The sequence below is a fragment of the Haliotis cracherodii genome, unplaced genomic scaffold (assembly GCF_022045235.1).
Source record: "Haliotis cracherodii isolate W230 unplaced genomic scaffold, xgHalCrac1.p SCAF_10, whole genome shotgun sequence".
NCBI classification, from domain to species: domain Eukaryota; kingdom Metazoa; phylum Mollusca; class Gastropoda; order Lepetellida; family Haliotidae; genus Haliotis; species Haliotis cracherodii.
The window spans coordinates 52,675,309-52,701,329 of NW_027266265.1; the positions used below are offsets into that span (position 1 = coordinate 52,675,309).

Consider the following 26,021-nt stretch of genomic DNA (forward strand, 5'->3'; position numbering starts at 1 on the left):
CTCACTAACTCACGCACGGACACGCTTTCTTACCTTCAGTGCTTGAACTTGTGAATCAGCTAATAATGATATATAATCATATAATCATTGTATAGGTGTTGATCCAGGATTTTGTAAAAAGGGGGATATGCACACTCAATATAAATCACACCGTGAACAAACACATGCTACGTTGGCAAGTCAGGTGTTGGACAAAAGGGGATGGATGGTGTGGGTGGGGTTCTGTGTCTGCCAGTTAACAGTGTTTGAAATCCATCACAGTATCCAGCCAGTCCCTTAGGTCATTTAAGCCAAAAAAGGAAAAAATCAGAAAGGTTACCAAGATTACTTGCCCTTGGGAAGAGTTTCAATAATGTGACTGGCTGTGTGACTCTATTCCAGCACTGCCAAGATGAAGATGTACATGTGCATGTATCCTATGTTGCTGATGCAGAATTGTATGTATCGTCCAGTGTGGTACACATAATTTATTACATAATCCTTTATATGATACATTTTCATAACTGAGCCTTTAATGTTGTTGTACCCACATTTTGTACCCACTGTTGGTCCTGTTCATACTTCACCTTGCTCCTCCGTAGGATACATAGAGTTGGGTTTCTTTCAGGATTGTTTCCTTCATTGTGACACTAAATAGTTGATACACAACCTTGGACTAAAGAGTGTTCATTCTCTCCACTTGAGATACACTTCTAGAAATTGGTACGTACTATAAATTGTAAAATTATTGTGAGTGCCGACCGCTATTGAAAGTGTGACATGAATCAATTCAAGTTGCCCTACCTTTGAAATATGAACCAACCTCTTTGATGTTGAAAGTTATTACTTCAAGAAAGGGATGCTCGCATGTTTTGCATCAGGTCCATGCATCGTGTAGTTTACAGTATTCATGAAAGTGTTGTCATGCTACATTGTTGATACACATTTAGAACATGGCTCCTCTCTTCATGAATCACTTCATGTGAGTGTCGACATTAAGCATGTTACCATGGTTACTATGTCTATTATGTTTACTTTGTCCTTGAGTAGTAGCTCTTGCTGTTTTCAATCATATTATGAAGTATCCTTTTTTTAACTTTAGAAGTTGGAGTACTAAGTAAGGATAAGTTATATCGTTGAACAAATTGTAATAAAGAAGTTGTTCATCCATATATCTTATCCTTACTTATTCTTTGCATATTGCATCAAAGTAATTTCATTTAAGTAATTGTCATCAATTTCAAGTTGATTTGTTTTTACAGGGATTGTAAGAAGGTTTTTGTAACTTTTATGAAAATTGTATCAAAATGTAGCTTCATTTATGACGTACTTATGATTTATGATCAGCCCAGCAGTGTTGTGTGCATCAGGTGTATTCATGTATGGATGAGGCTGTTATTGTGGGGCAACCGTCAGCATCACAGGTAGCAAGCAAGACAGCTAAATATGTCAACAGTTCATGTGGATCAACATGCGAAGGGGAGTATTCATGTGTGTTATTTGTTTGAAAATCATATTAGCTGATAAAGATCTTGATGATGCCATGGTAGCATGCAAATCAAGATGATTGAAGGGTAAAATTGAATCTTGGTTGTCGGAGTGGACAGGAATTGAGGGCTAGGATGTTGATATGTTGTTTCCATGGTTATAGTCAATTGTAGTTCTTATCACACGGCGGGTTATGATGCTCAAAGAAAGCGAAAAACAATTTTACTTATCTCAAAGTCGTATTTTGATTTAAGTAATTTTATTGATCCAAAGGGGCCACTGGTGTCCCAGTCATCTAAGGCGCCTCAATTCGCTATGCAGTGTTGCGTCCCTTGGGCACGCAAGAAACCCTATTTGCCCCGATTATGTGTCTTGGTTTGTCAACACCATACCCGTGCTCGTGGGTTTCACCGAAGTGGTAAACATCTGAGAACTGTGCATCACTTGGGGCTTACCCCCCACATTAAGCTGACACATTGTGATATGACTGGAATACTGTTAAAAACGGCATTTAACCCCACTCACTCACTCACTCACTATTGATCAAAGACTCTTCGAGGGGATGATAAGCCCTAAATGTTATAAAAATAACTGCAAGTTACCTTTTCCTAATGAGATGATTAGGAAATAGAGTTTAGTTTAGCTGATTGGAAGTTTTTGAAGAATATCTGGCATTCACTCTTCCAAATATACCTTGTCATTTTGAAGGAAAATAATACACCTGTACTCTTCTCCACAATCTGCTCACTTCTAACAACATCATCCAAAGAACAACTTGAATGTGTTGTGACCATAGAAAATGCTTAGTATTATTAGCACAGGTTACAAGACATAGCGGGGCGGTCAGGTAGCCTAGTGGTTAAAGCATTCACTCGTCACACCGATGACCCGGGTTTGATTCCCGACATGGGTACATTGTGTGAAGCCCATTTCTGGTATCCCCTGCCGTGAGATTGCTGGAATATTGCTAAAAGCAGCGTAAAACCATACTCACTCACTACAAGACATAGCATATTATCACTGGGCCTGATATCCCTGCACTGTAGAGTGGGAAAGACATGCTGCTTCTGTGGGCATCCCTGTCATAGAACACTGCAATCGGTACTGGTCGGAAGCCAACACAACGTTAAGTAGACTGCTTCCTTGTTTAATTTGTTTGTAAATGGGCATTGTGTGTGTCATGTGAAACCATCACACAGCTGTGCAATTGTCATTTCCTGTAGTTCATCATTCAACAGAGTGAAACCAATGCTCATCAGCATCATCATCGTCATCATCATCATCATCATCATCAACATCTCATCATCAGGGAGGCGTGCCGGGAGGGCAGTGTGTTTAGTATAGGCCATTATTTATTCACATTACATCACTAACACGATTATGTTCTCAGAAATTTGGGTAATTATTTGTGAAAAGTATTAATGATTTGATATTCTTGCCTGGTGACAATGTTGAGAGGTTATTCTTGATTTGTTTTATGTTTCTACAGGTTTACCTATTTTAGTGAAGTTATGGTAGGTCAGTCTCTGGTGAAGTGTGACGTCTCGAGGATGCTTAATGGTGATACAGCAGTTTGTATGGAACATTCCTATTGATTAAACAAATAACACTATATCCTTGTCGTCTCCTAAGAAGGCGACTAGTAGGAATTCTATATTGATATTTCTAACACAGATGGTTAGAACAGTAGTGAATACTATGGAAACATGATGACAACTGACAGGGTCCCTTGTCCCAGATATCACTAAACACAGACAACCGCCTTCTAGAAATGTGTTGCTACGGGGCTAAGAATGAAGTTTTGTGAAAGTAAGATAAGTTGCAGATTAATGCCTGTCCTCCATTAGTTTACTAGGAGGCAGTGAAGCACCGTACGAGTTGTATCCTTTAGGTTTGCGTGGGTCTTATGTAAGATATAGTTTGGGAGTTTTGGTGTCCAAGTCGTCTTTGGCAAAATTCAGTGTACAGAGTTGCGGCCTATAAACCTACAGTTATGGGTTCAAATCACAGGCTCATGCTGATTATGTTTCAAGGTTTGTCAGCACCGTGCCCTTCTAATGGGTTTTACCAAAGTGGTAAAATGCTGAGATATGCATCACTTGTGTTTTCCTCAACATTGGGAGGCACGGGTGGCCCAGTCGTCTAAGGCACCTCGAGTCTCTGTGCAGAGTTGCATCCCTATGAATGTGGGTTTGAATCCCAGTTCGCCCCGATTATGTTTCTAGGTTTGTCAGCACCATACCCATGCTCGTGGGTTTCACCGAAGTGGTAAACGTCTAAGACCTGCATCACTTCGGGCTTTCCTCCCACATTAAGCTGACACGCCGTGATAAAACTGGAATACTGTTAAAAGCGGAGTTAAGCCCTACTCACTCACTCCTCCCACATTGAGCTGACATGCCGTGATATAACTGGAATATGGTTCAAGGCGGCATCATGGTTTAGGTCGTTATTAACTGTTTGAATGGCCTTCTAGAAGTTGGTGAGTAAATAAGAAAACGTACAACTTTATGGATAACAATAACTTGAAGTTGCTATCCATAAAGTTGTAAGTGTTCTCAGTCAGGTCATTATTGACCTCAGGTTCAAATCCTTATTCATGGACTGGTAGAGATAGTTGTATTAACCGTAGGACTTTTGTCAGTATTTCTTGTCAGAGGAAAACTTGACATCGCAATAGAGGGAGGACTCTATCTACCTTCTGTACATATGAATAGGAGTATTGGTTGTACATTTGCGTCAAATTTAGTGAAACAAGTTGTACAAATTTAGTTTGGACTGAGTGGATGTGTGAATGGTGTGGAAGGCTGTAGAAGTTCCTGCTGACAAGATGTTGATGAAGGAATGTACATAGGAAGATTAGTACTTGTCTTGTCATGTATGTGATCAACTATCTCCAGGTTGATAGGAATGTTTTAATGAGTCCTCACTCTCAGAGAAAACTGCATAATCATGAAAATGTTTAAAAGTATATGTTTATTTTGCATGTTTTGGAAACTATAGTTCACATCCGTTTTTTAGTTATCATTTAATGTTGGGAATATAACAGAAGCTGTAAAACAACATATCTTTGGCAGAAAAAAACGATTAATTGGCTCTCAGGCAGTGACTTGTATAGAAGTGTCAGAAAGCAAACTGTCCATGGGATTGCTTATGAGACACAAAGGCAAATTCCAATGTGACATCCCCCATTGATAATGCATGCCTATGTGAGTAAGGCCAACTCAGACAAGCACTCAAAGATGAGATGTATTAATGCCTGAGAACCAAGATGTATTTTTTTTCTGCCTAATTTTGACATGGTGCTGGGAGAAAACATGAATGTAAAGTAATGGAAACATCTCAGGAATAAGCCCACTGAGTCCAGTGAATTAAGCATTTTAACAGTTTTTGAAGATTGAACACTAAATGTGCATTAAGCCAGATCAATAGTCTTCAAATGAGACATTTAGAAGATGTTTAACCAGAAAGGGATTTGGGGCATTTATAAAATTCAAGTTGTACTGATTTTATCAGATTAGGGTGTGTGAGTAATTCGTGTCAGAAAGGCCCACAAGCCTATACAAGGCCTTGCACTTGTTTCCTCACACGATCAAAATTCATATACAATCATACACTTAGCCTCCTATAGTTGCTCCCCTAGGGGGCGCCAGAAACCTATGATTGTGGGTTCGAATCCTGGTTCGCCACGATTATGTTTCTAGGTTTGTCAGCACCATACCTGTGCTCGTGGGTTTCACCGAAGTGGTAAACGTCTGAGACCTGCATCACTTCGGGTGTTCCTCCCACATTAAGCTGACACGCTGTGATATAACTGGGATACTGTTAAAGGTAGCGTTAAACATAACTCACTCACTCACTCACTTGGCCTCCTATGCCAGAAGATGCAAGGACTATTCTCATGGGCTTATTACACCCGTAAAGTGAAACTCATGTGGGCTTATTCCAGAGACATATATATATGGTACAGACTATAGTTTAAATGTTTGTCCTCGTATTGAAACACTAAGCAAATTCCTATGAAACAGATGCCACTGCTGTGAAGGGCTGTCTCTCCACATCTTCATGTCCCATGTTCACATTCTCATGTCATCCGGCAGTGTGGCCTGGCGTTGTTGTGCTTGCAAGGTGGCCATGCCTGGATGTAGCATTATGCATGGTGTGGCACGAGCTCTGTCTGTGTGCTGTTATGTTACTTTGTACACAGTTGGCATAACTTATTGCAACCATTCCATTGTACCCTCACTGGGTATTCTCATGGGTAGAAGTATCCATGCCCCCTCAATCACAAGTCCATTCCCTCTGCTCAGACCCGTATCCTTTGTGTTGACAAAGCTTAATCACACATTGGGGCATTGGGGCTGGTGGGGATTCCAGGTTAGAATACGTCCCGTGCAGTGTGTGCTGGTCATGAAAGGCAACCAAGTGAATCAGGTGACTTGGTTGAAAGTGTTTCATTGTGTCCATTGCATGTATTGTTCATAATATCAATCACTGGATTGTCTGGACTTGATTAATATGTAAGTGTTCAACAACAACAAAAGAACAATGCTGGTGGGCATCTTTAGACACCTCTTTATGTTTTGGATCACCCAGTGCCAGATAAGTTAAGGATTGTATATCCCATGAAATGCCAATTTGAAAATTCTATTACCAGAATTAATAAGGTTTTTTGAATCCAGAAATATTGGTACCAAAAAGCAATGGTAAAAATACACAAATATCATGTCATGCAAGAATAGAAAATGTATTAAGATTTTATCACAGCCTTCCAACCTTCTTTGCAATGAGAAGGGGGGTGGCCAGGTAGCCTTGTGGTTAAAGGGTCGCTCGTCACGCGGAAAACCCGGGTTCGATTCCTGACATGGGTACAATGTGTGAAGCCCATTTTTGGTGTCCCCCGCCGTGATATTGCTGGAATATTGCTAAAAGTGGTGTAAAACCATACTCACTCACTGCTATGAGAAGAAACTGTAACAAAGAAACTAGTTGATAGCAAGGTCCCAAAGTTAGGACACCACATGGTTTCCTTATTGTCCCATTAATTTAACACATAGGAAGCAATGAGGACAGTCTCAACAATTATCTAGAGGCGATATTGCCTTATATGTAGCCATTAGTGGGGACTTGCCAGCCACACCACATGGGTAACTTGGTAAGTTCATGCTTGATTTGTGAGTCATCTTTGGCTAAATGTCATGGATGTCCACGGCAATAAAGTGTTCACTGTTTGGTGTCTGTAATGTTCTTCATCAAACCCTATGTAATTCGGTATCTCATGATACACATTTCTCTTATATTATTTCATCAATCAGGTGTATATGTTATAATAAGGATTGTTAAACATGAAACATGGTATGTCCTCTTTAATCAAGCGTAACCATGGCATCCACAGCAGTCTAATGGTTGATCCCTACAACTACATTCTGTATTGCTGTGATACTGACACAGGATGTGACCGTCACATTTGTGAGATTGTGTTAGCAGCTCTGCATACTGCTATGTGGAGTGGGACTTGTGATTGGGTGTAGGCATCGCCCATTTAGACTACCGTCATAGTTCGCCCTGGCTGTGATTGATGTATTTCAGGGCCTGTCTGTTGTGATGTGGTAGAGGTGAGATGTGTACATACAGGATAAATAGTCATGAATCAGTCAAATAAACTGTAAAGCTTCAAATGTGTTTCTTCATTTCTCCCTGTGGTAGATCCTGAGTTTAAATAGTTCCCTGGCGACCTATGCCTGTTATCAACGGCTACTTAATGGATTGGATGGCAGCCTCAGTGAGGTGGTTGATTGCATGTCATCGAACCGTGGCTGAAACTACGAAGCAATGGTTTGATCCTGCCTAGATTACTTTCACGCTGCGGTCATATAGCTTGAATATTGATGAGTGAGGCAATAAACTACAAAGATGCAGTAACTGGGATCACTGCAATCATTCTCACCATGACAAAGTCGATGAACCATCCGCTCATTGACATAATATTCAAAATATTAGCGCAAGTAAATATTAGTTTTGGAAACACTACATTTATATGATATGATAGGCCCATCAAAGATATCAGCTCTTTCATGGTCATTCATAATCATTTCATTTCAACTGACATTGAAAGTGTTCTACAAGTATTTCAACTTCAAGTTACTTCCAGTGTTGCTGATACTTTGACGTTTTAGATACTAGATTTAGGCATTCTAATTCTTTGGTCCTAATGGCAATAGTAAGTGACAACATTACACTGATGAGACATTTAGACGCAGATGCTAGCACACTTCTATCATGCTTGATAATGGTGCCAGCATCTGCAATGGCGCTACATTCTACAAAAGAGATCCACCACAGCCTTCGAAATTCATACTAGACCTTAAATTATTTAGTTTGGAAGTGGGATGGAAGTGGATGATAGGTCGTTTCAATCTATTGCTGAAAGGAAGAAGTTACACCTTCTTTTCATTGTTCTTAACCATACTTGACGTACAAAGAGAACGGCTTGAAAAACGATTGTAAATCCCTTCCCATGCCTCAGTAGTTTGTAGCGTGCATGGCTTCCACGGACAGAGTGACACCACAGACCTGGTTCATCGGAGACTACAAGCTAGGTTCCATGCAAGAATGACTGTTCTTCTTCACATTGTTTATCGGTTACTTGACACATTCTCTGAACCATAAATCCTTTTCGTTCGTTTGATGGTTTTCTCTTTTTACAAACGTTACTGTTTCTGGAAGCAACAATTCAATTTCTGAGTGTGGTTATACCCCGCAAATTAAATCGAAGACCCCGAAATGGCTGTGTCGTTCAAGAAGACAGATTTGTAATGATGTTCCTGGTCAATCTATCTCTGATCGTGACTACTAAATACCAATTTAGTTCTCTGTGAGAGGGAGAAGACATTTGAGAATTATATTACTCGCAGGCACTTGCAGGATATGTGGAGTTAGGTGACATCAAATTGAAATTGGACAGAAGACTTATTTGCCGAAATGGCGTTCAGAGAGAAAATGCTTGTCTAGTCCCAGTTATATCAGGGCTTGCATGGAATCTTGTTTGTGTCTAGAAATTAAAGACAAGCAACTGTCGATAACACGCGCCGATGCAGCGTTACATGCGATTGCCATTTTATTGACAGATCTTGAATCAAATCACGACGTCCCTATTCTTGTTTACACATGACGGAATTTTCTCCAGAACAAACACGACCATTCAAAATCTCACGTGATGTCACGATACACCTGACCACAACACAATCAAGCCTCAAATGCATCTTAAGTAAGATCTGTTTTGGGGTTCGGGCGTCCCAGTCATTTTGGGCGTCGTATTTTGCTGTGCAGAGCGACAGGCCAGAAACCCGGATTCAATGATTTAATTTCGGTGTTTGTCAGCACCATACCCGTGCTCGTGGGTTTCACGGTAAGCGTCTAGGCCCACCATCACTTCGGGAGTTCCTCACATCAAGCTGACACACCTGGGAATACAAAGCGTCATTAAACCCAACTCACACACTCACTAATATCTATTTTCCAAAATAGCGCCTACAGATACTACTACTAATAATAAGTGCATTTATAATGCGCCAGATTCCATTCACCAAGTGGATGCTCATAGCGCTACACTATTATTACCCCGGTCAATGGATCAGTGTGCACTCAATTTTCATTTCGGATACAAATGCATATCTGGAAACAGTTTTATCATGAATCCTACATGTGCCCAGAAATGACAGACAAGTAAGTGTCAACAACACGTTTACTTACACGCAGTATTCTTGTTATCGGAAACCTTGAATCCAATCACGACGTCTCTGTTCTAGGTAACATGATACGACTGCCCAAAGAACAAATAGTCAGACCTTTAAAATCTCAAGAAATCTCACTATGCCCCTCAACACAGCCAGGGGCGGTCGGATAGCCTAGTGGTTAAAGCGTTCGCTCGTCACGCCGAAGACCCGGGTTCGATTCCCGAAATGGGTACAATGTGTGAAGCCCATTTCTGGTGTCCCCCACATTGATATTGCTGGAATATTGCTAAAAGCGGCGTAAAACCATACTCACTCACTCACTCAACACACCCATTACCACCTGTACATTTTAAGAGGTAATCATGAAATGTTCAGACAAGAAGGCAAAAGGTCGAGTAACACATTTGAAATACCATTCTGTTAACGATACTGATCGAAGCAGGTCGTCAACGAAACTGACAAGGCAAGTCTTTTTGTGAGTGTCATAGGAATCTGGTGTGATGCTGCGTTTTTTTCTTTAAAATGTTTCCTTTCAAAACGGCGTTGTGTTAAAACATTTCAGACGTTTCCAGACATTATGTAAATAGGTTTTCATTTCTGCTCAGAATAATATTAAAAAAATTCAACAGTGAAATCGATTATTTATTGTGTACTTTCATAAATGCGTGATGGCCGAAAGTTGTTTAAAATCTAACACGCGGGCAAGAGCGACTTGCATGATTTAATTCCGACAACCAGTGAGTTACCAGCCCACCATAACTGCCTGACTGTGTACACAGGGCGAGTGTTCATGCTAGGTCAGTCAGGGGGAAATCGTTGACAATTTAACTTCACAACCCTTTTTATACGAAGCTTTACGGTTTTTATCTCTACTGTACAAGTTAAGATTTTGATTTGGATTGAACTCGAATGCATCTTCTGGTTCTGTATGTACTGCGTCATTTTTATTGTGTAATGACAGGAGCAATGTTTGCATCTCACACGCGGAATAGAGCAACAACCACGATGGCGGGTTTTATATTCTGAGAAACAGAGCAATAACCTAAGCCAGTCACACTGTCTACCTACTCCCAGTTTGTATTGAAAAAGATGTGTTTGCTACCTGACTCGGCACAGCAGTGGCCCTGTCACGTGACGGCGGTATGACAACAAACCTGACAATCGAGTGATGGACCTCAAATCTTGTCACACGATAGCTTCGTTACTGATATTCGTGAAACTAGAAACGATATGCCAATTTTGAACCACGTCTGCTGTGTACATTTTCAGTGACAATATCTTAATCATTCCGACCATGCCCCCAAAAGTACCCAGTAAACTGATATTATGCTTTGAATTTTCAACCTCTGCTAAAGGAGAGCTAAATTTAATAACATTGTTGTAAACTTCGGCTGTCTCGATGTTTACCCTAGACACCTGTTTTAGCACACCTGGCTGAAGGCGGTTATCAATATACATAACATTGATGTGGTGGAGGCAACTTGATTGAGCGATAACACTGTTAGATATAAGGTGGCAATATTATTGTTAGAATAGACAGATGTTGCTCATATTTGAGACATGTATGGAAGACGACAGGGCTTTCGGCACATTCTGTGAATAGAATAATGTCTAAATTTGAAGGTGTACCTGTTATCGAAATAAATAAAATTCAAAAAGTTGTAAGTACTTTCAAAGATGGTCTAAATCCAATAGTCAGTGCCTGTTTGTTTTCTCCCACATGAATAGAAACAAATAGATCAAGGGAAAACTTCAATTCCAAAATTATTACAGAAACTGAAACTCAAAGGGTTACCCAGAAATCATTACGTGCAGAACTAAATTGTGAAATCAGTAATGAGTGAGTTGGGTTTAACGCCGCTTTTAACAGTATTCCAGTTATATCGCGGTGTATCAGCTTAATGTGGGAGGAAAGCCCGAAGTGTTGCAGGTCTGAGACGTTTACCACTTCAGTGAAACCCACGAGCACGGGCATGGTGCTGACAAACCTAGAAACATAATCGGGGCGAACCGAGATTCGAACCCACAATCATGTTTCTTGCGTGCTCAAAGGACGCAACTCTGCACAGCGAATCACGGCGCCTTAGACGACTGGGCCACCCGTGCCCCCGAAATCAGGAATGACCACACACGATCACTGAATCATCAATACATCTATCTGATGAAGACAACTCATATCAAAGTTTGTAGTGTTGTTCTTTTTGATTTTCACAATTTCATGTATCATGGCCGTATCTATCATTTTTTGGACTGACAGTGTGACTGAACGTGGGACAACCACTAATTCTTCAAATATGTGACCAAATATTCCTTTCAGAAATGACAGACATGACTTGATAAGTGTCACCAGGATGTCATACATCAGTGTTACTGGATGCCGGAGTGTGATCAGATCCAATACATAACGTCAGTACCCCCGTTTAGCTGACACGCTGGTCCTTTGTGTCTATTACATTGCCATCTAAATGTCATATCTCAATTCCACACCTTCAAATAATCAGCGTCAAACCTTCAGTTAGAGAGAATCAGGATGTTCCCTGAATCGGTTGTCGTTGCAGCGAGTTACACTTTAAAAAGACGCCAAACCCTTCGCAGCAGCCTTTCTCCAACCAGACAGAGTTGGTACTAGTATATCATTTCTTGCCTCCTTACCGAAACTGTTTTACTAAGATAGGTTGTCTAAAATCGCTTTGTCCTCCAAATATTAATAAATTAAAGCGACACAAACTATTTCCATAACCATAAGGAATATGTGCTGGAAGAAGAGTCCACTGTACGAGTCCACTGTACGAGACCGATTATATACCGTATTCGACGTAATAAGCGACCTGCTCTAATAAGCGCCCACGGCGATATTTGATAATACATTGGCTCATGAACGATCCCAATCAGCACCCCTTCCGATTGATCAATGTACACAAGACTTTATTATTTACAGACCGCCGTCATATAGCTTGAATGTTGCTGAGTGTGGCGTTAAACAACAAACAAACAAACAACGTGTTAGTGAAAACCAGTGTTTATATAACCAGCCCAAATACAGTATTAACGTATTCCATATAACATTCCAGTGTTATGTGGAATCGTATTAGGATAATGTTTGCAGAATCAACATCCGTGTGTTATTGCCATTCATCCTCTTCTTTGTATTTTTGTTTCTTATCACAAACTCCGTGTTAGTTACAAAAATGGCAAACAGAACATTCAATGCTTGGAAACTTCATTTTTGTCCAAAGGAACGCGATCGTTCTAAGAGGAGCGTGTCAAGTGGTTGTGTTGGGTGTCACATCATCTCTCGCTGGTTTGTTGTTTTACGCCGCACTCAGCAATATTCCAGCTATATGACGGCGGTCTGTAAATAATCGAGTCTGGACCAGACAATCTAGTGATTAACGAATTGCGAGTTGCACAAAGAGATTCCGGGTAGGGCCCTCGACCCCCTGCTTGTCTTACGGGTCTAAAACGGGGATCGGGTGGCCAGGCTGTGCGACTTTACTGATTGTGTGTCATATATCTCGATAGCGAGCTCATCCTTTCCTTCTCTGGTCTGCCTTGTCGATACTCGATTATTTACAGGCAACCATAGTATGGCTAAAAATATTGTTGACTTTGTTCGTACCACGTGATGCATGTCATCGTATCCCAATTGCGTGGGTCGATGATCATGATGTCAATCACTGGATTGTCTGGTTCAGACTTTATTATTTACAGACCGCCGTCATATAGCTTGGATGTTGCTGAGTGTGGCGTTAAACAACAAACAAACAAACAAACAACGTGTTAGTGAAAACCAGTGTTTATATAACCAGCCCAAATACAGTATTAACGTATTCCATATAACATTCCAGTGTTATGTGGAATCGGATTAGGATAATGTTTGCAGAATCAACATCCGTGTGTTATTGCCATTCATCCTCGCCAGTGTTATAACATGGCCTGAACAAGGGTGTTCCATTAGGCATTACGTTGTAAGATGTCTTCTTTGTATTTTGTATTTTTATCACAAACTCCGTGTTAGTTACAAAAATGGCAAACAGAACATTCAATGCTTGGAAACTTCATTTTTGTCCAAAGGAACGTGATTGTGTATTTCCATCAATTTATCATGCGTAATGTCAAATTTAACTTACGTAAAAGGAGATTGTAAAAAGGTGTTAGAGATAGGCTGAACAGGTTTCAAATCATCCTCAAGGAATATCATGGACACACCTTTGCTCTGATCTCTGACACGGGAACATCCACATCAGTACTGAGAAGTCCCATCGTTGGTGTAATCCTTGACTTAGTTTCACACATTGTACCCATGTCGGGAATCGAACCCGGGTCTTCTGCGTGACGAGCGAACGCTTTAACCACTAGGCTACCCGACCGCCCCTGCTTCTTAGAGGACCGTGTCAAGTGGCTGTGTTGGGTGTCACATTATCAGAGAAGCACGAATGTACATGGACCTCGAAGCCAAAAGCTCCCATTACGCTTGGTCTTCAGTGCTGGCTTTCTCTCCTTAAGCTACCATCCACGTGTTAAAGGTTTGAAGTTTCCATTACCTTGTTTTTTATTGTTCCCAGGGTCGCCCTTTCAGAACATTTAAACATGATCTATTTACTTATTACTCACCTTACCGACCTCCGCAGCCATATATTAACATTCTCTACCTGCACTCAGGATTAAACATGTCACTGCCAAAGTGTGTTTGTATTCTGTTCAAGCAAGTAAAAAATACCTGCTCCAAAATCATTGCACCATCCCTGTCGTAAAGGTCGCACACATAGTGCTCGAAGCTAAGAACAGATCCTAAAAGGATCACTTTCCACGAAATGGCTATCACCCGCATCATGTGTTGACGAGGACATTCTGTTCCATCTTTGAAGCTGAATTGGCTGACGTATGCCTGACCACCCATCACTATCACCTTGTACAGAAAACAAGTTTCCGGTTGGAATAACTATCCGCGATTATCCAGTGTATCATATCTCCATTTCATTATAATAAATACATTGGACCCATACACCAGCATTGCTTTGTTGTGAATCTTCTTCTTTTTTATTTTTTTAAATTTATTTTCCCTCTTTATTCATCTCAACAGGTACAGCATTCATATATACATGTCATGTCAATACAATTGTGGTACATGGTTTTAACAAAATGTACATCTTTCCATACAATAAATTGTTGCCTTTAAAGTCCGCGTACTGTATCAGTGTATCACTGATCAGTTTGGAAGGAAGACCAAAAACTAAACAAGTTTGCATAGTTACAATTTGTGAATGACATTACCTTTGTAGCATTGTAATAACTTTTTATCTCTTGCTGTATGTGTTCAAAATGTGGCCTTAATCCTTTCCTATATTGTCTGTATATTACTTGTTTTGTTATTAAAAGTACAATATTCAATGGGTTGTTGTGTTTGCCTTCAAATCCAAACAAAACATTTTCTCTGTTTAAATCAATGGTTCCTTCCACAACAGATTTTAACCAGATATACAGTCTCTCCCAAATCTTTCTTACATGTTCACAATCATACAACATACGGATTATAGTTTCAGGTTGTTGTGAATCTTGATCGAATGACACGAAACTAGACGATAGTAACTCAATCAATTTGTATGATCGAAACAAGGGTTTACATGAAATATATCGATTGTTCGTACGGTGCTTCAAATTTGATTGTAGATCTCTGCGGAACTTGCTTTCATAAGAGGTATTTTTATTGTTTTTTCATTGTTGTTTTTTATTTCAAGCTCATGAACGAGATATGTTCAGTGCAAGGTGCGTGATAAGAGAGAGCGTGCTAGTGACGTCACTCCCAAAACGAGGCTGTGGTAGCGAATGGGTCTAGGGTATATATCGTAATAGAGGTACCATTCGTCACCAACTCGCGTAATTCCGGAACAAGCCAAATAGCGACTCGTGCTCCTCTCATGGGCATTTTTGCGACTGCGTTCCGTCTAAGCGCAAACGGGCAGAGTTAAAAGAATTGTCAACTCGTTAAGTATAATTATTATATATTTCCCCCATGTCATATATATTCCAGGTGCTATTTAAAACACATCGGGACTTACGGTACATATACAGTATGATTGAACACATTTAACTGTATCTAGGGTATATTTTTAGATGCAAGACATGTGTAAAATCAAAATTCATTTCTGAGGGATTCTTTGACCGAAGTACTTTAAGTCATACGCGCATTCTGATTGGTTTGTCGTATTTTCGCACATAACATTCATCGATAGGGGGACGAGTCTTCTTGCAGGGTACGGAAAGGGGCGAATGGTGACGAACGTAGAGGTACGATACACTCGAAAGTCGAGGATGACAATTGGCACGTACATTGTCCTTGTCCTTTGTCCTTTCTGTACAAACCAGGACCACAGTATGTGTGGCGAGTAGAGAGTCTTCATTGAACGTATTTGGAAAAATCAGAATATATTACCCAGTAAGGTAGAAAGATGTGTGACATTGTTCCAATATTTGAACATGTATCGTTGAGAGATTCGCAGTATTGATTGGTCAGTTCTTATTATAAATCTCACCAAAGTCTCGGGGATTACTTCACTTATTACCTCCGAACGGTGAGTGAATTGGGTTTAACTCCGCTTGTAACAGTATTCCAGTTAGATCACGGCGTGTCAGCTTAATGTGGGAGGAAAGCCGGAAGCGATGCAGGTCTCAGACGTTTACCACTTCGGTGAAACCCACGAGCACGGGTATGGCGCTGACAAACCTAGAAACATAATCGGGGCGAAACGGGATTAGAACCCACAATCCCAGGTTTCTTGCGTGTCCAAGGGACGCAACTCTTCACAACGAATCGCGGCGCCTTAGACGACTGGGCCACCCGTGCCCCCATCTCCGAACAGACAATCTTTTACTTCTTCCAGCCCACTGGTTATTCCTATGTCTGGGGAGGACATCCTTACCCTTTTCGCGAACACCTTGTGTCATCACTGATTCATGTGATTTTCACCGCTATTTTGCCGATTACGCCCAACTGGTTATTCTCTGTCGTTGACGTTTTATGTATAATTAAGCATCTTGTTCTGCAAACGGCGAGATAACACAACGGTGACACTACATGTACACATACACTGAAGTTTACATTCCAAACAGGATGGTAAACATTGTTCTATCACCTAGATTCACAAACACCAGCTCATCTGTTCATTGGATAGTTTCCTCTTTTGGCAAATGTTATGATGGTATTTTATTAACACAAATGCAATCATTGACACAGAAATGATGGGTAGTTGCGATCGACCGTTCAAGAAGACAAATTCGTAATAAGGTTCCAGGTCGATCTGTCACTGACTACTAAGTACCAATGTCGATCTCGCTCAAAGGGAAAGAAGTCATGCAAGAATTGTATCACTCTCATGCATGTGGATATGCCGATTGTAAATTGAAAAATGTCAGAAGCTACGGTTGCCAAAATGACACAGAAAAGAAAAGAAAATACATTGCTGGGCAGTCGTCATTGGCATGGAATCCTCTGTGTCTAGGAATTACAGTCAAGCCAGTGTCTACAACACGTGTTCGGACAGGATGACTCTGGTTGCCTTTTTATTGAGGCATCTTTAATCAAATCACCACATCAATATTCTTAACACCGAGAAATATTTCCAGAACAAATAACCACACCATTCCAAATCTCACATACTTTTATAACCCAGGAACACAATCATATATTTCATTTTTCATCTCCTGAAGACCCGTGAAGATCCAGGGTAGAATAGGTCTTCAGCAAACCATGCTTGCCGTAAAAGGCGAGTATGCTTGTCCTAAGAGGCGACTAGCGGGATCAGGTGGTCAGGCTCGCTGACTTGGTTGATGCATGTCATCGTATCATGAGGGGCGGTCGGGTAGCCTAGTGGTTAAAGCAGTCGCTCGTCACGCCGAAGACCCGGGTTCGATTCCCGACATGGGTACAATGTGTGAAGCCCATTTCTGGTGTCCTCCGCCGTGATATTGCTGGAATATTGCTAAAAGCGGCGTAAAACCATACTCACTCATTCACTCACCCAATTGCGTGGATCGATGCTCATAAAGTCAATCACTGGTCCAGACTCGATTATTTACAGACCGCCGTCATATAGCTGGACTATTGCTGAGTGCGGCGTTCAACAACAAACAAAACGTCATCTCCTGCATATTTCTTCACAAATGTGTATAACATTGTAAAACGTTCTCTATTTGAAGCATCCATTTAGACATCAGCGTATTCTCTAAATAAGTCTTAAATCAACTACACAAACCATTATAGCTGCTTTTAGTGTCTGATTGTGTCTCAGTTCCCTCTGGTTAAACGTCTTCTCTTTTGTCACAGACATTGAACCCTTTCGGCCCGTTAAAACACTTCATTCCACCATAAATATACAAGGACAGAGATCCTAATTGTAAACCACTCAGGTTTTTTATCCTAGATTAAGTCAGTAAAATTGATTTTATGAATATTACCGCTTGTGTGTGTGTACTGCATCACTTCATTTTTAGGTGATGGCAGGAACCGAGAATAGTTAAGACTATCGCATGATTTGAACGATAGACTGGCGTCAGTGCTGAAAGGAGAAAAAACCCATTAACCCTAAATAGCTCCATTCAGGATTTGTGATGAAAGTGTTTTTCAGTCGACATCGCCTTGATTAATGTTAATTGTTTATATAATACGAACAATACTCGACTATGACAAAATGAATCTTACCAGAAATAGTATGCATATGTGGCAAGTAGTGACCGCCTTGTTCAACCTACAAGCGACCTTCATCACATGCTACCCAGTTATCTCGGTGTTTCCTTGCGACAACAATCGACTTTATACACAATTATCTCTCACACCATCTGTCAATCGTCGCCTGAAGTGCCGCAATTAACTGTATCTTGGTACGTCCCTCAGTTGCACCCTTTGACGTTCGAGGATCTGCTTTTCGAAACCCAAATCAGTCTTGACTATGATCCATGCTCTTCAACATCTGATGCAACGTCTAATAGGTCAAACGTCTAAAACCTGCATAACTTCTCCTACCTCAAGCTAGCATTCTGTGCTGAAATACTGAAACACTGCATGATCAATTAAAGGAACAAAACTTTTTCCATTCATCTCTACCAAAAGCAGAGTCAATAGTACGATTTCGACAATAGCATAAACATGTGTTTATAAATCACTATCAAAAAGGGGGCGGTCGGGTAGCCTAGTGGTTAAAGCGTTCGGTCGTCACGCCGAAGACCCGGGTTCGATTCCCCACATGGGTACAATGTGTGAAGCCCATTTCTGGTGTCCCCCGCCGTGATATTGCTGGAATATTGCTAAAAGCGGCGTAAAACCATACTCACTCACTCAGTATCAAAAAGTGATGATATTAGGTGTTCGCGAAAAGGTGAGCGTATCCTGCCCCATCGGTGGCACCCGTCACAAACACATGCAAAGTCAAGTCAAGAGTTCATCGAAGCACACGAGAACACGTGGTATCAGGCTGAGGGAATTGCATCAGTCGTCGTTTTGGTCACTGATACGTCAGACCCGTGGAATAGGTCTTTACCAACCTATGCTTGATGTAAAAGGCAACTATATGTCGTAAGAAGCGACTGATGGGATCGGTTGGTCAGGCTCGCTGACTTGGCTGATGCATGTCATTGTATCCCAATTGCGTAGATCGATGTTCATGATATCAATCACTGGATTGTCTAGTCCATTCTCGATTATTGACGGACCGCCGTCATATAGCTGGAATGATATTGGTAAAAATCATTATTGGACCTACTGAAATATTCGACATTAAGTGAACATTGACTATCGGAAAGTTGCATACTGAAAAACTGTTCAAAGCGATGTTCACGTAAACACTCACTCCAAGATTAGGGTATATAATTTTCATAAGATTCGAAATATTTTTTCGGCCACTGCTAAGCACATTTCAGTTTCTAGTAAAGGGCAAAATAGGGGTTACAATTGTATGAATAGATCACTGGAAATCAGTGATGACACCAGGTGTCTGCGAAGCATAAAACCCGGTTCAACATTATGTTTATTCAGTACTTCTGTAACACATAATCTTTTTCAAAGCAATTCCTGTATATTGAACAGTATTTTAGTTATATAAAGGCGGGTCACCTTCATGTGGTAAATGAGCCTTAGGCAATGCGTGATCTATCAATGTAGTGACACCTGCGAGCACGGTATGGTATGATAAGCAGGGGGAATCGTGGATTCGAGTGAATGAGTGATTTGGGTTTAACGCCGCTTTTAACAGTATTCCAGTTATATCGCGGCCTGTCAGCTTAATGTGGGAGGAAAGCCCGAAATGATGCAGGTCTCAGACGTTTACCACTTCGGTGAAACCTACAAGCACGGGTATGGTGCTGTCAAACCTAGAAACATAACCGGGGCGAACCGGGATTCGAACCCACAATCATAGGTTCCTGGTGTGCCCAAGGGACGCAACTCTGCACAGCGAATTGCAGCGCCTTAGACGACTGGGCCACCCGTGCCCCCATCGTGGATTCGAAACATCGATCACAACAATCATGCACGCCTAAGTAATAGAACTGTATCAGGAAGACAGTGTCACCCGTGCCCCCTCTCCTGGAATTAAAAGCCAAAAAAACATTTCCTGATCTTCAGTCCATTGTACGAATCCGTCTGTGTGATAAGCACCTGTTTATGACTTACTATCCAACAGTGAAGATACCAGGTAAGCGAACAGGTGGGCGTATCCTGTCCCACCCGTCACAAACACATGCAAGGCAAGTCAATTGTGTGCTGAAAAAAACCAACTACAAGTCAAAATAGCGAATTGTGCCGGGGCATCATTTTGATGCGTCAATTTAAGAATAGTCACCAAAACCAGGATCTGTTTGAATGAAAATCACACAATGATTGATGGCGATACGAATATTTTAGGGCTTGAACTTAAGGACTCATCTCGAGATGAAACTTCCGAAAACGTGCGCCTGGTCTCCCTGGACCCTTCCACGATATAAATCAGTCTTCAACAGTATCACTTAGTGATCGTGATGGCAGGTTCATCTCTGTGGAACTGGCATGCGCTAAATTATTGAATAGAAGTTATTCTGGTAGCCTCTAACACCAGATCCTGTTTGCCGCACTTTTGAAAACGATTGATTTGCTTCTAACTCCTCGTTTAATCAAAAGAATGATTGAAAGAATAGGGCCATGTTTTAACCTGCGGATGGGATATAGTCGTAGGATTGCTACAGACAAGCTATATTATCTTTGTATCAGGTGCCTCTTCAATTACATCAAGAAAATGTTCTCCTAACGACCTGATAAGTCATGGTTGCAAGTCTATTCATATCCGTGCCGAGGCGGATCTGATGTCTTAAGGACCTGAATCCTGTTCTCAATTAGGAAACTAATGTAATCATTATATCACCACGTCTGGAGTGGTTGAGTAAGTTAGAATTTAACATCATTTCGCCAATAGTTCAGTCATATCGTGACGAGAACTTATACATTGATAATAGAAATATATAGATTGAACAAAAACCTGTCATCGATGGACAGTATAATGACTAGATTATCACACTTTTAAAACTAGTTGAAAACATTTAAAAGAAGAAAGTATTATTCGACACCACAACATAAAAATGGATAATAGATCGCCAGCAGCTACAGTTAGACCACCACACAAGGGACACTGGGAACTTACATCCCCGCGTCTGGAAGAGTGAGTGAGTGAGTCAGTATGGTTTTACGCCGCTCTTTGCAATATTCCAGCAATATCACGGCGGGGGACACCAGAAAAGGGCTTCACACATGGTATCTATGTCGGGAATCGAACCCGGGTCTTCGGCGTGACGAGCGAACGCCTTAACCACTAGGCTACCCGACCGCCCCGCGTGTCTGGAAGAAAAAACGTTCAAAAAGGGACATTAACATTTAAATGTTAATGTCTACGTCTGACTTATATACCTACGTGACATTGATATGTATATCTCTGTCACAATATAGAATGGCAAATATGTGTTGATCCCGCCCAGCCTACACCAATGTCATGTTTGAAGGTGAAGGTCAGAATGTCTATGGAAATGGTATTTTTTCAAAGTGTGGCGAGCCATGACGTTAAAATGTGGTCGGAATTGCTTTTGGCACAATGTAGTTCCCATGATGGCATCGGTTGAATGAGATATCCCCTGACGTACAATGGTTGGTATACTTGGTGATATTTAAATTTAAAGTCCAATTACAAAATAATGTATACTTACTTTAATACGGTCTTACCATGTGCGCGTTATACTATGAGTGAGTGTGTCTGGGTGTCTACGCCAATTACGACCCATGTGTGGAATCGAACCTGGGTCTTCGGAAGGGCAAATCAACGCGTGTACCAATAAGCTACTCCACCGCCGTTTAACCAAAATGACTCACCAAAGCCTATCTGAAACAGTATGTAAAGGTAATTCAGTATTATAACATTTCTCGTCACGTCCCCAGTACATCCTACCATGATATCGAAGAATGCTTGATTCTGATTGGTTAGAAAGAGGTTTCCTTTTTGCTATGGAAACCCCTTTTAAATACAGTAAGCCTTTTCACACAAAAAGCGTGCGCGTGAATACATATCTATTCATAAAAAAATGGCTGCAGATCGATCACCACTAGGAACTGTAAAACGTATCGATATTTCCTCTATTACACTCTTAGTCTCAAATACGAGCCAGGTCTCTAATACACATCGAGTCAAGGGCTCTCGGCCTAGCGCCTGATACAGGAGTGACTGGGTGAGTGAGTGAGTGAGTTTAACGCCGCTTTTAATAGTATTCCAGTTATATCACGACGTGTCAGCTTAATGTGTGAGGAAAGCCCGAAGTGATGAAGGTCTAAGACGTTTACCACTTCGGTGAAACCCACGAGCACGGGTGCTGACAAACCTAGAAACATAATTGGGGCGAACCCACTCTGATACAGGAAAAACGGTTGTTTGATATCGGATTTTTTTAGCGACGAAATGTTGTTCTAGGCCGTAATCCTGACTGCTTCGGTGATTAGATTACAATACTCGATACCTCTTATTTATACATTAGAAACCTCACGCTAAAACGCTCGGTTTCAAATTAAAATAAGAGGTATCTACTCTACACTGGGACTACATCAAATCTCAAAATACAGTAGGTTTATTTCCTACTTGATCTTATGTTTGGAATGTTAATTTCTGTTAATGTATGAAACTGATACCAAATAATATGACGACAATACTGATAAAAGCGGAGTTAAAAAAAACTCACTCTACGATCTCGCTGAAGAGGAACAGAAATACCTTTATTTAGAGGCAACATATAGAGAAATTATATTGATGTTAAATTACTCATTTAAATTAAAAGCGGAGTAAAAACAAACTCACTCACTCTTCGATCTCGCTGCGGACTAACCGAAACGCCTTTATTTAGAGGCAACATATAGAGAAATTATATTAAAGTTAAATTACTCGTTTAAATTAAAAGCTGAGTTAAAACAAACTCACTCACTCTACGATCTCGCTGAGGACTAACTGCAATGCTTTTATTTAGAGGCAACATATAGAGAAGTTATATTAAAGTTAAATTACGAAATACTTTATACGTTTTTGCCATGAGCGCGTTATGCTATGAGTGAGTGCCTGGGATTTTATGCCATAGCACGACGGAAATTGGCTGCACACATTGTACGCATGCGGGGAAATGAACCCGGGTCTTCGGCGTGGCAGGTCAACTCCTTATCCACTAGACTACCCGACCAAACTTATCCACAAAAGCCTATTTGAAAGGATATGTGACGGCAATTCAGTATTTATGAATTACCGTTCACATCCTTAGTAAGTGCATTCTACTTTGAGATATTTTACTCCTTCTGCATGAGGTTGACACGCTGTGATATAACGGAAATCCTTTTACAAGCGGAGTTAAACCAAACTAACTCACTAACTCATTCTACGTTCTCACTGGTGAGGTACTGAATGCCTTTAAGCAGGCAATGGAAAGAGAAGTTATATAAATATTTCGACAGATGGCGGCGATCAGCTGCTGCGACAATTCCGGTGCAGCAACACCGTGATTGTAGATGAAGACCGCTGGTTGATGGTTTCAGTAGAGGAAACATGAACAACACTGATCATTGGGTGCTTCATCAAATCATTCAGAACACACACATTCAGCTCACCTCAATCCCATATAGGTCAGCTCGGCGAACATTTGAAGGAAGCCATATTGGAACAGGATCGGCGAATTCATGTGTTTATGACATGATACAAGACAATCTGGTGGTAGTCGTGACCATCTTAACAATGCAGCTCCATATCATAATGAATGCCTAATTTCAATCAACCATAAAGAAATAATTTCTCAAAATCGACGCTCTTGTTTTCCTGACTATTCGCGGGGTTGCCGGGCACGGTATTTCACGGTAGTGGAATCTTATTATGTTGGTAACGGAAGAATCCTAACGAATCTGGACAGAACACATATTCAGTACAGATCAACGTCTTGTGATTTGCCTCTGGAGAAAACATTTTCCGAAATGTTGCAATATGTATCGAATACTGACGGGTCACGTTAAAACAAGTGTATTTGCAACGTATCTGACGGTTTGAAATACACGAGGTGTAATAAAAGTAATATCTAAAAGCGACCAGTGCTGCAATATATTTATTGCTACCTGAAACTTGGCACATGATCGAAATTCAACGTTGAAAATGATTACACGAATGAGTGTTCTCTCAAGGTGCAGCCTGGCAACACAGGACAAGGTGCAACCTGGCAACACAGTGCAAGGTGCAACCTGGCAACACAGGACAAGGTGCAGCCTGGCAACACAGGACAAGGTGCAGCCTGGCAACACAGGACAAGGTGCAACCTGGCAACACAGGACAAGGTGCAGCCTGGCAACACAGGACAAGGTGCAGCCTGGCAACACAGTGCAAGGTGCAACCTGGCAACACAGTACAAGTGTATTCTGGCAACACAGTACAAGGTGCAACCTGGCAACACAGTACAAGGTGCAACCTGTCAACACAGGACAAGGTGCAACCTGTCAACACAGTACAAGGTGCAGCCTGGCAACACAGTACAAGGTGCAACCTGGCAACACAGGACAAGTGTATTCTGGCAACACAGTACAAGGTGCAACCTGGCAACACAGTACAAGGTGCAACCTGGCAACACAGGACAAGGTGCAACCTGTCAACACAGTACAAGGTGCAGCCTGGCAACACAGTACAAGGTGCAACCTGGCAACACAGGACAAGGTGCAACCTGGCAACACAGTACAAGGTGCAACCTGTCAACACAGGACAAGGTGCAACCTGTCAACACAGTACAAGGTGCAGCCTGGCAACACAGTACAAGGTGCAACCTGGCAACACAGGACAAGGTGCAGCCTGGCAACACAGTACAAGGTGCAACATGGCAACACAGTACAAGGTGCAACCTGGCAACACAGTACAAGTGTATTCTGGCAACACAGTACAAGGTGCAACCTGGCAACACAGTACAAGGTGCAACCTGTCAACACAGGACAAGGTGCAACCTGTCAACACAGTACAAGGTGCAACATGGCAACACAGTGCAAGGTGCAACCTGGCAACACAGTACAAGTGTATTCTGGCAACACAGTACAAGGTGCAACCTGGCAACACAGTACAAGGTGCAACCTGTCAACACAGGACAAGGTGCAACCTGGTAACACAATACAAGGTGCAAGCTGGCAACACAGTGCAAGGTGCAACCTGGCAACACAGTACAAGTGTATTCTGATGGACTTTCAAATCCCCTCCTACCAAATCCTCACGGTGGTTGACGGAGATGGCAATGAATATCGATCACAAAAAGGTTTGCAACCAACATGTCAGTTAATAAAGTTTTTTTTCCTAAACTTTTTATAATGTTATAAATTTAGTTTCCATTCATTGTCGGTTGTTTCAAAGAGGGGATCGCCTGTTCCGAGTCTGTTCGCCATGTGCCTAACAGCTTCATAAACATTATCATTTGATATCAAAAGATATGCCTTCGTTAAGTCTTGTAATCCCATCACCGAAGCAGTCAGGGTTACGGCCAAGAACATCATATCGTCGCCCAAAAGATCTAATATCAAACTATCGTATTTCCTTTATGGGACGCTTGGCCGTCTATTAATTTCGCGATAACCGTTGACTCGAGGAGTGTTCAAGACCTGGCTTGTATTAGAAACCCAGCATGTGATTGAAGAAATAAAGGTACGTTTTACAGTTCGAAGTGGTGATCGATCGGCGGCCATTTTTATGATTTTTATTTTTTATATATAGGCTATCGAAGTATTCATACGCACGGTTTTTTGTGTGAAAAGGCTTAATACACACGTATTTAAAGGGGTTTCCATAGCAAAAAGGAAACCTCTTTTTAATCAGTTTGACTCAAGCATTCTTCAGTGTCATGGTAGAATAATCCTGCAAAGACTACTTGGAGGCACTGTGTATAGTAGGATAGCAGAAGCATTTTAAGTAACATGTTTTCTAAAGGCTTCTTCTGATGAATGTTCTGAAGCATTGCAAAGTTCTTTCCGAGACGGTAATACGATATATATTTCAAAGACGAGATATATTTTGTTTTGCGGGGATGTTTAGACAGATGTTTTCCAGACATTTTTGTGTAAGAGCTAGTACCCAATGTTTGTCGTAGCAGCCGATCGGTTGGAATCTTATAATGTGTGATCTGGCTGACTGTGTGTCATCGTTCCCCAACAGCGCTGCTATGATTTGTTTGGACCAGACATGACAATTTACAGACAGCCGTGAAAAGTTGAAACACTCAATTGCTCATTGGTGCCAGTTTGAATAACATCTTTCTCTCGCGACA

General features: G+C 41.2%; 1 protein-coding gene across 1 annotated transcript; it reads left to right on the forward strand.

Annotated features, from left to right (window-relative positions):
* The first annotated feature begins 932 nt into the window (after positions 1 to 932).
* LOC139453891 (uncharacterized) lies at positions 933 to 24,873 on the forward strand. Its single transcript, XM_071235340.1, has 3 exons — positions 933 to 961; positions 2,691 to 2,796; positions 23,914 to 24,873. The coding sequence occupies exons 1-3, from the start codon at positions 933 to 935 to the stop codon at positions 24,871 to 24,873; spliced, it is 1,095 nt and encodes a 364-aa protein (XP_071091441.1).
* The last annotated feature ends 1,148 nt before the right edge of the window (positions 24,874 to 26,021 follow it).

Bases quoted from the DNA above. Each gene is read 5' to 3' on its own strand.
- LOC139453891 (XM_071235340.1), top strand. From the start codon at position 933: ATGGCTCCTCTCTTCATGAATCACTTCAT. The intron at 962-2,690 runs GTGAGTGTCGAC...CATTTCCTGTAG, and splicing joins CTCTTCATGAATCACTTCAT to TTCATCATTCAACAGAGTGA. The intron at 2,797-23,913 runs GTGTGTTTAGTA...TGTTCTCTCAAG, and splicing joins GGAGGCGTGCCGGGAGGGCA to GTGCAGCCTGGCAACACAGG.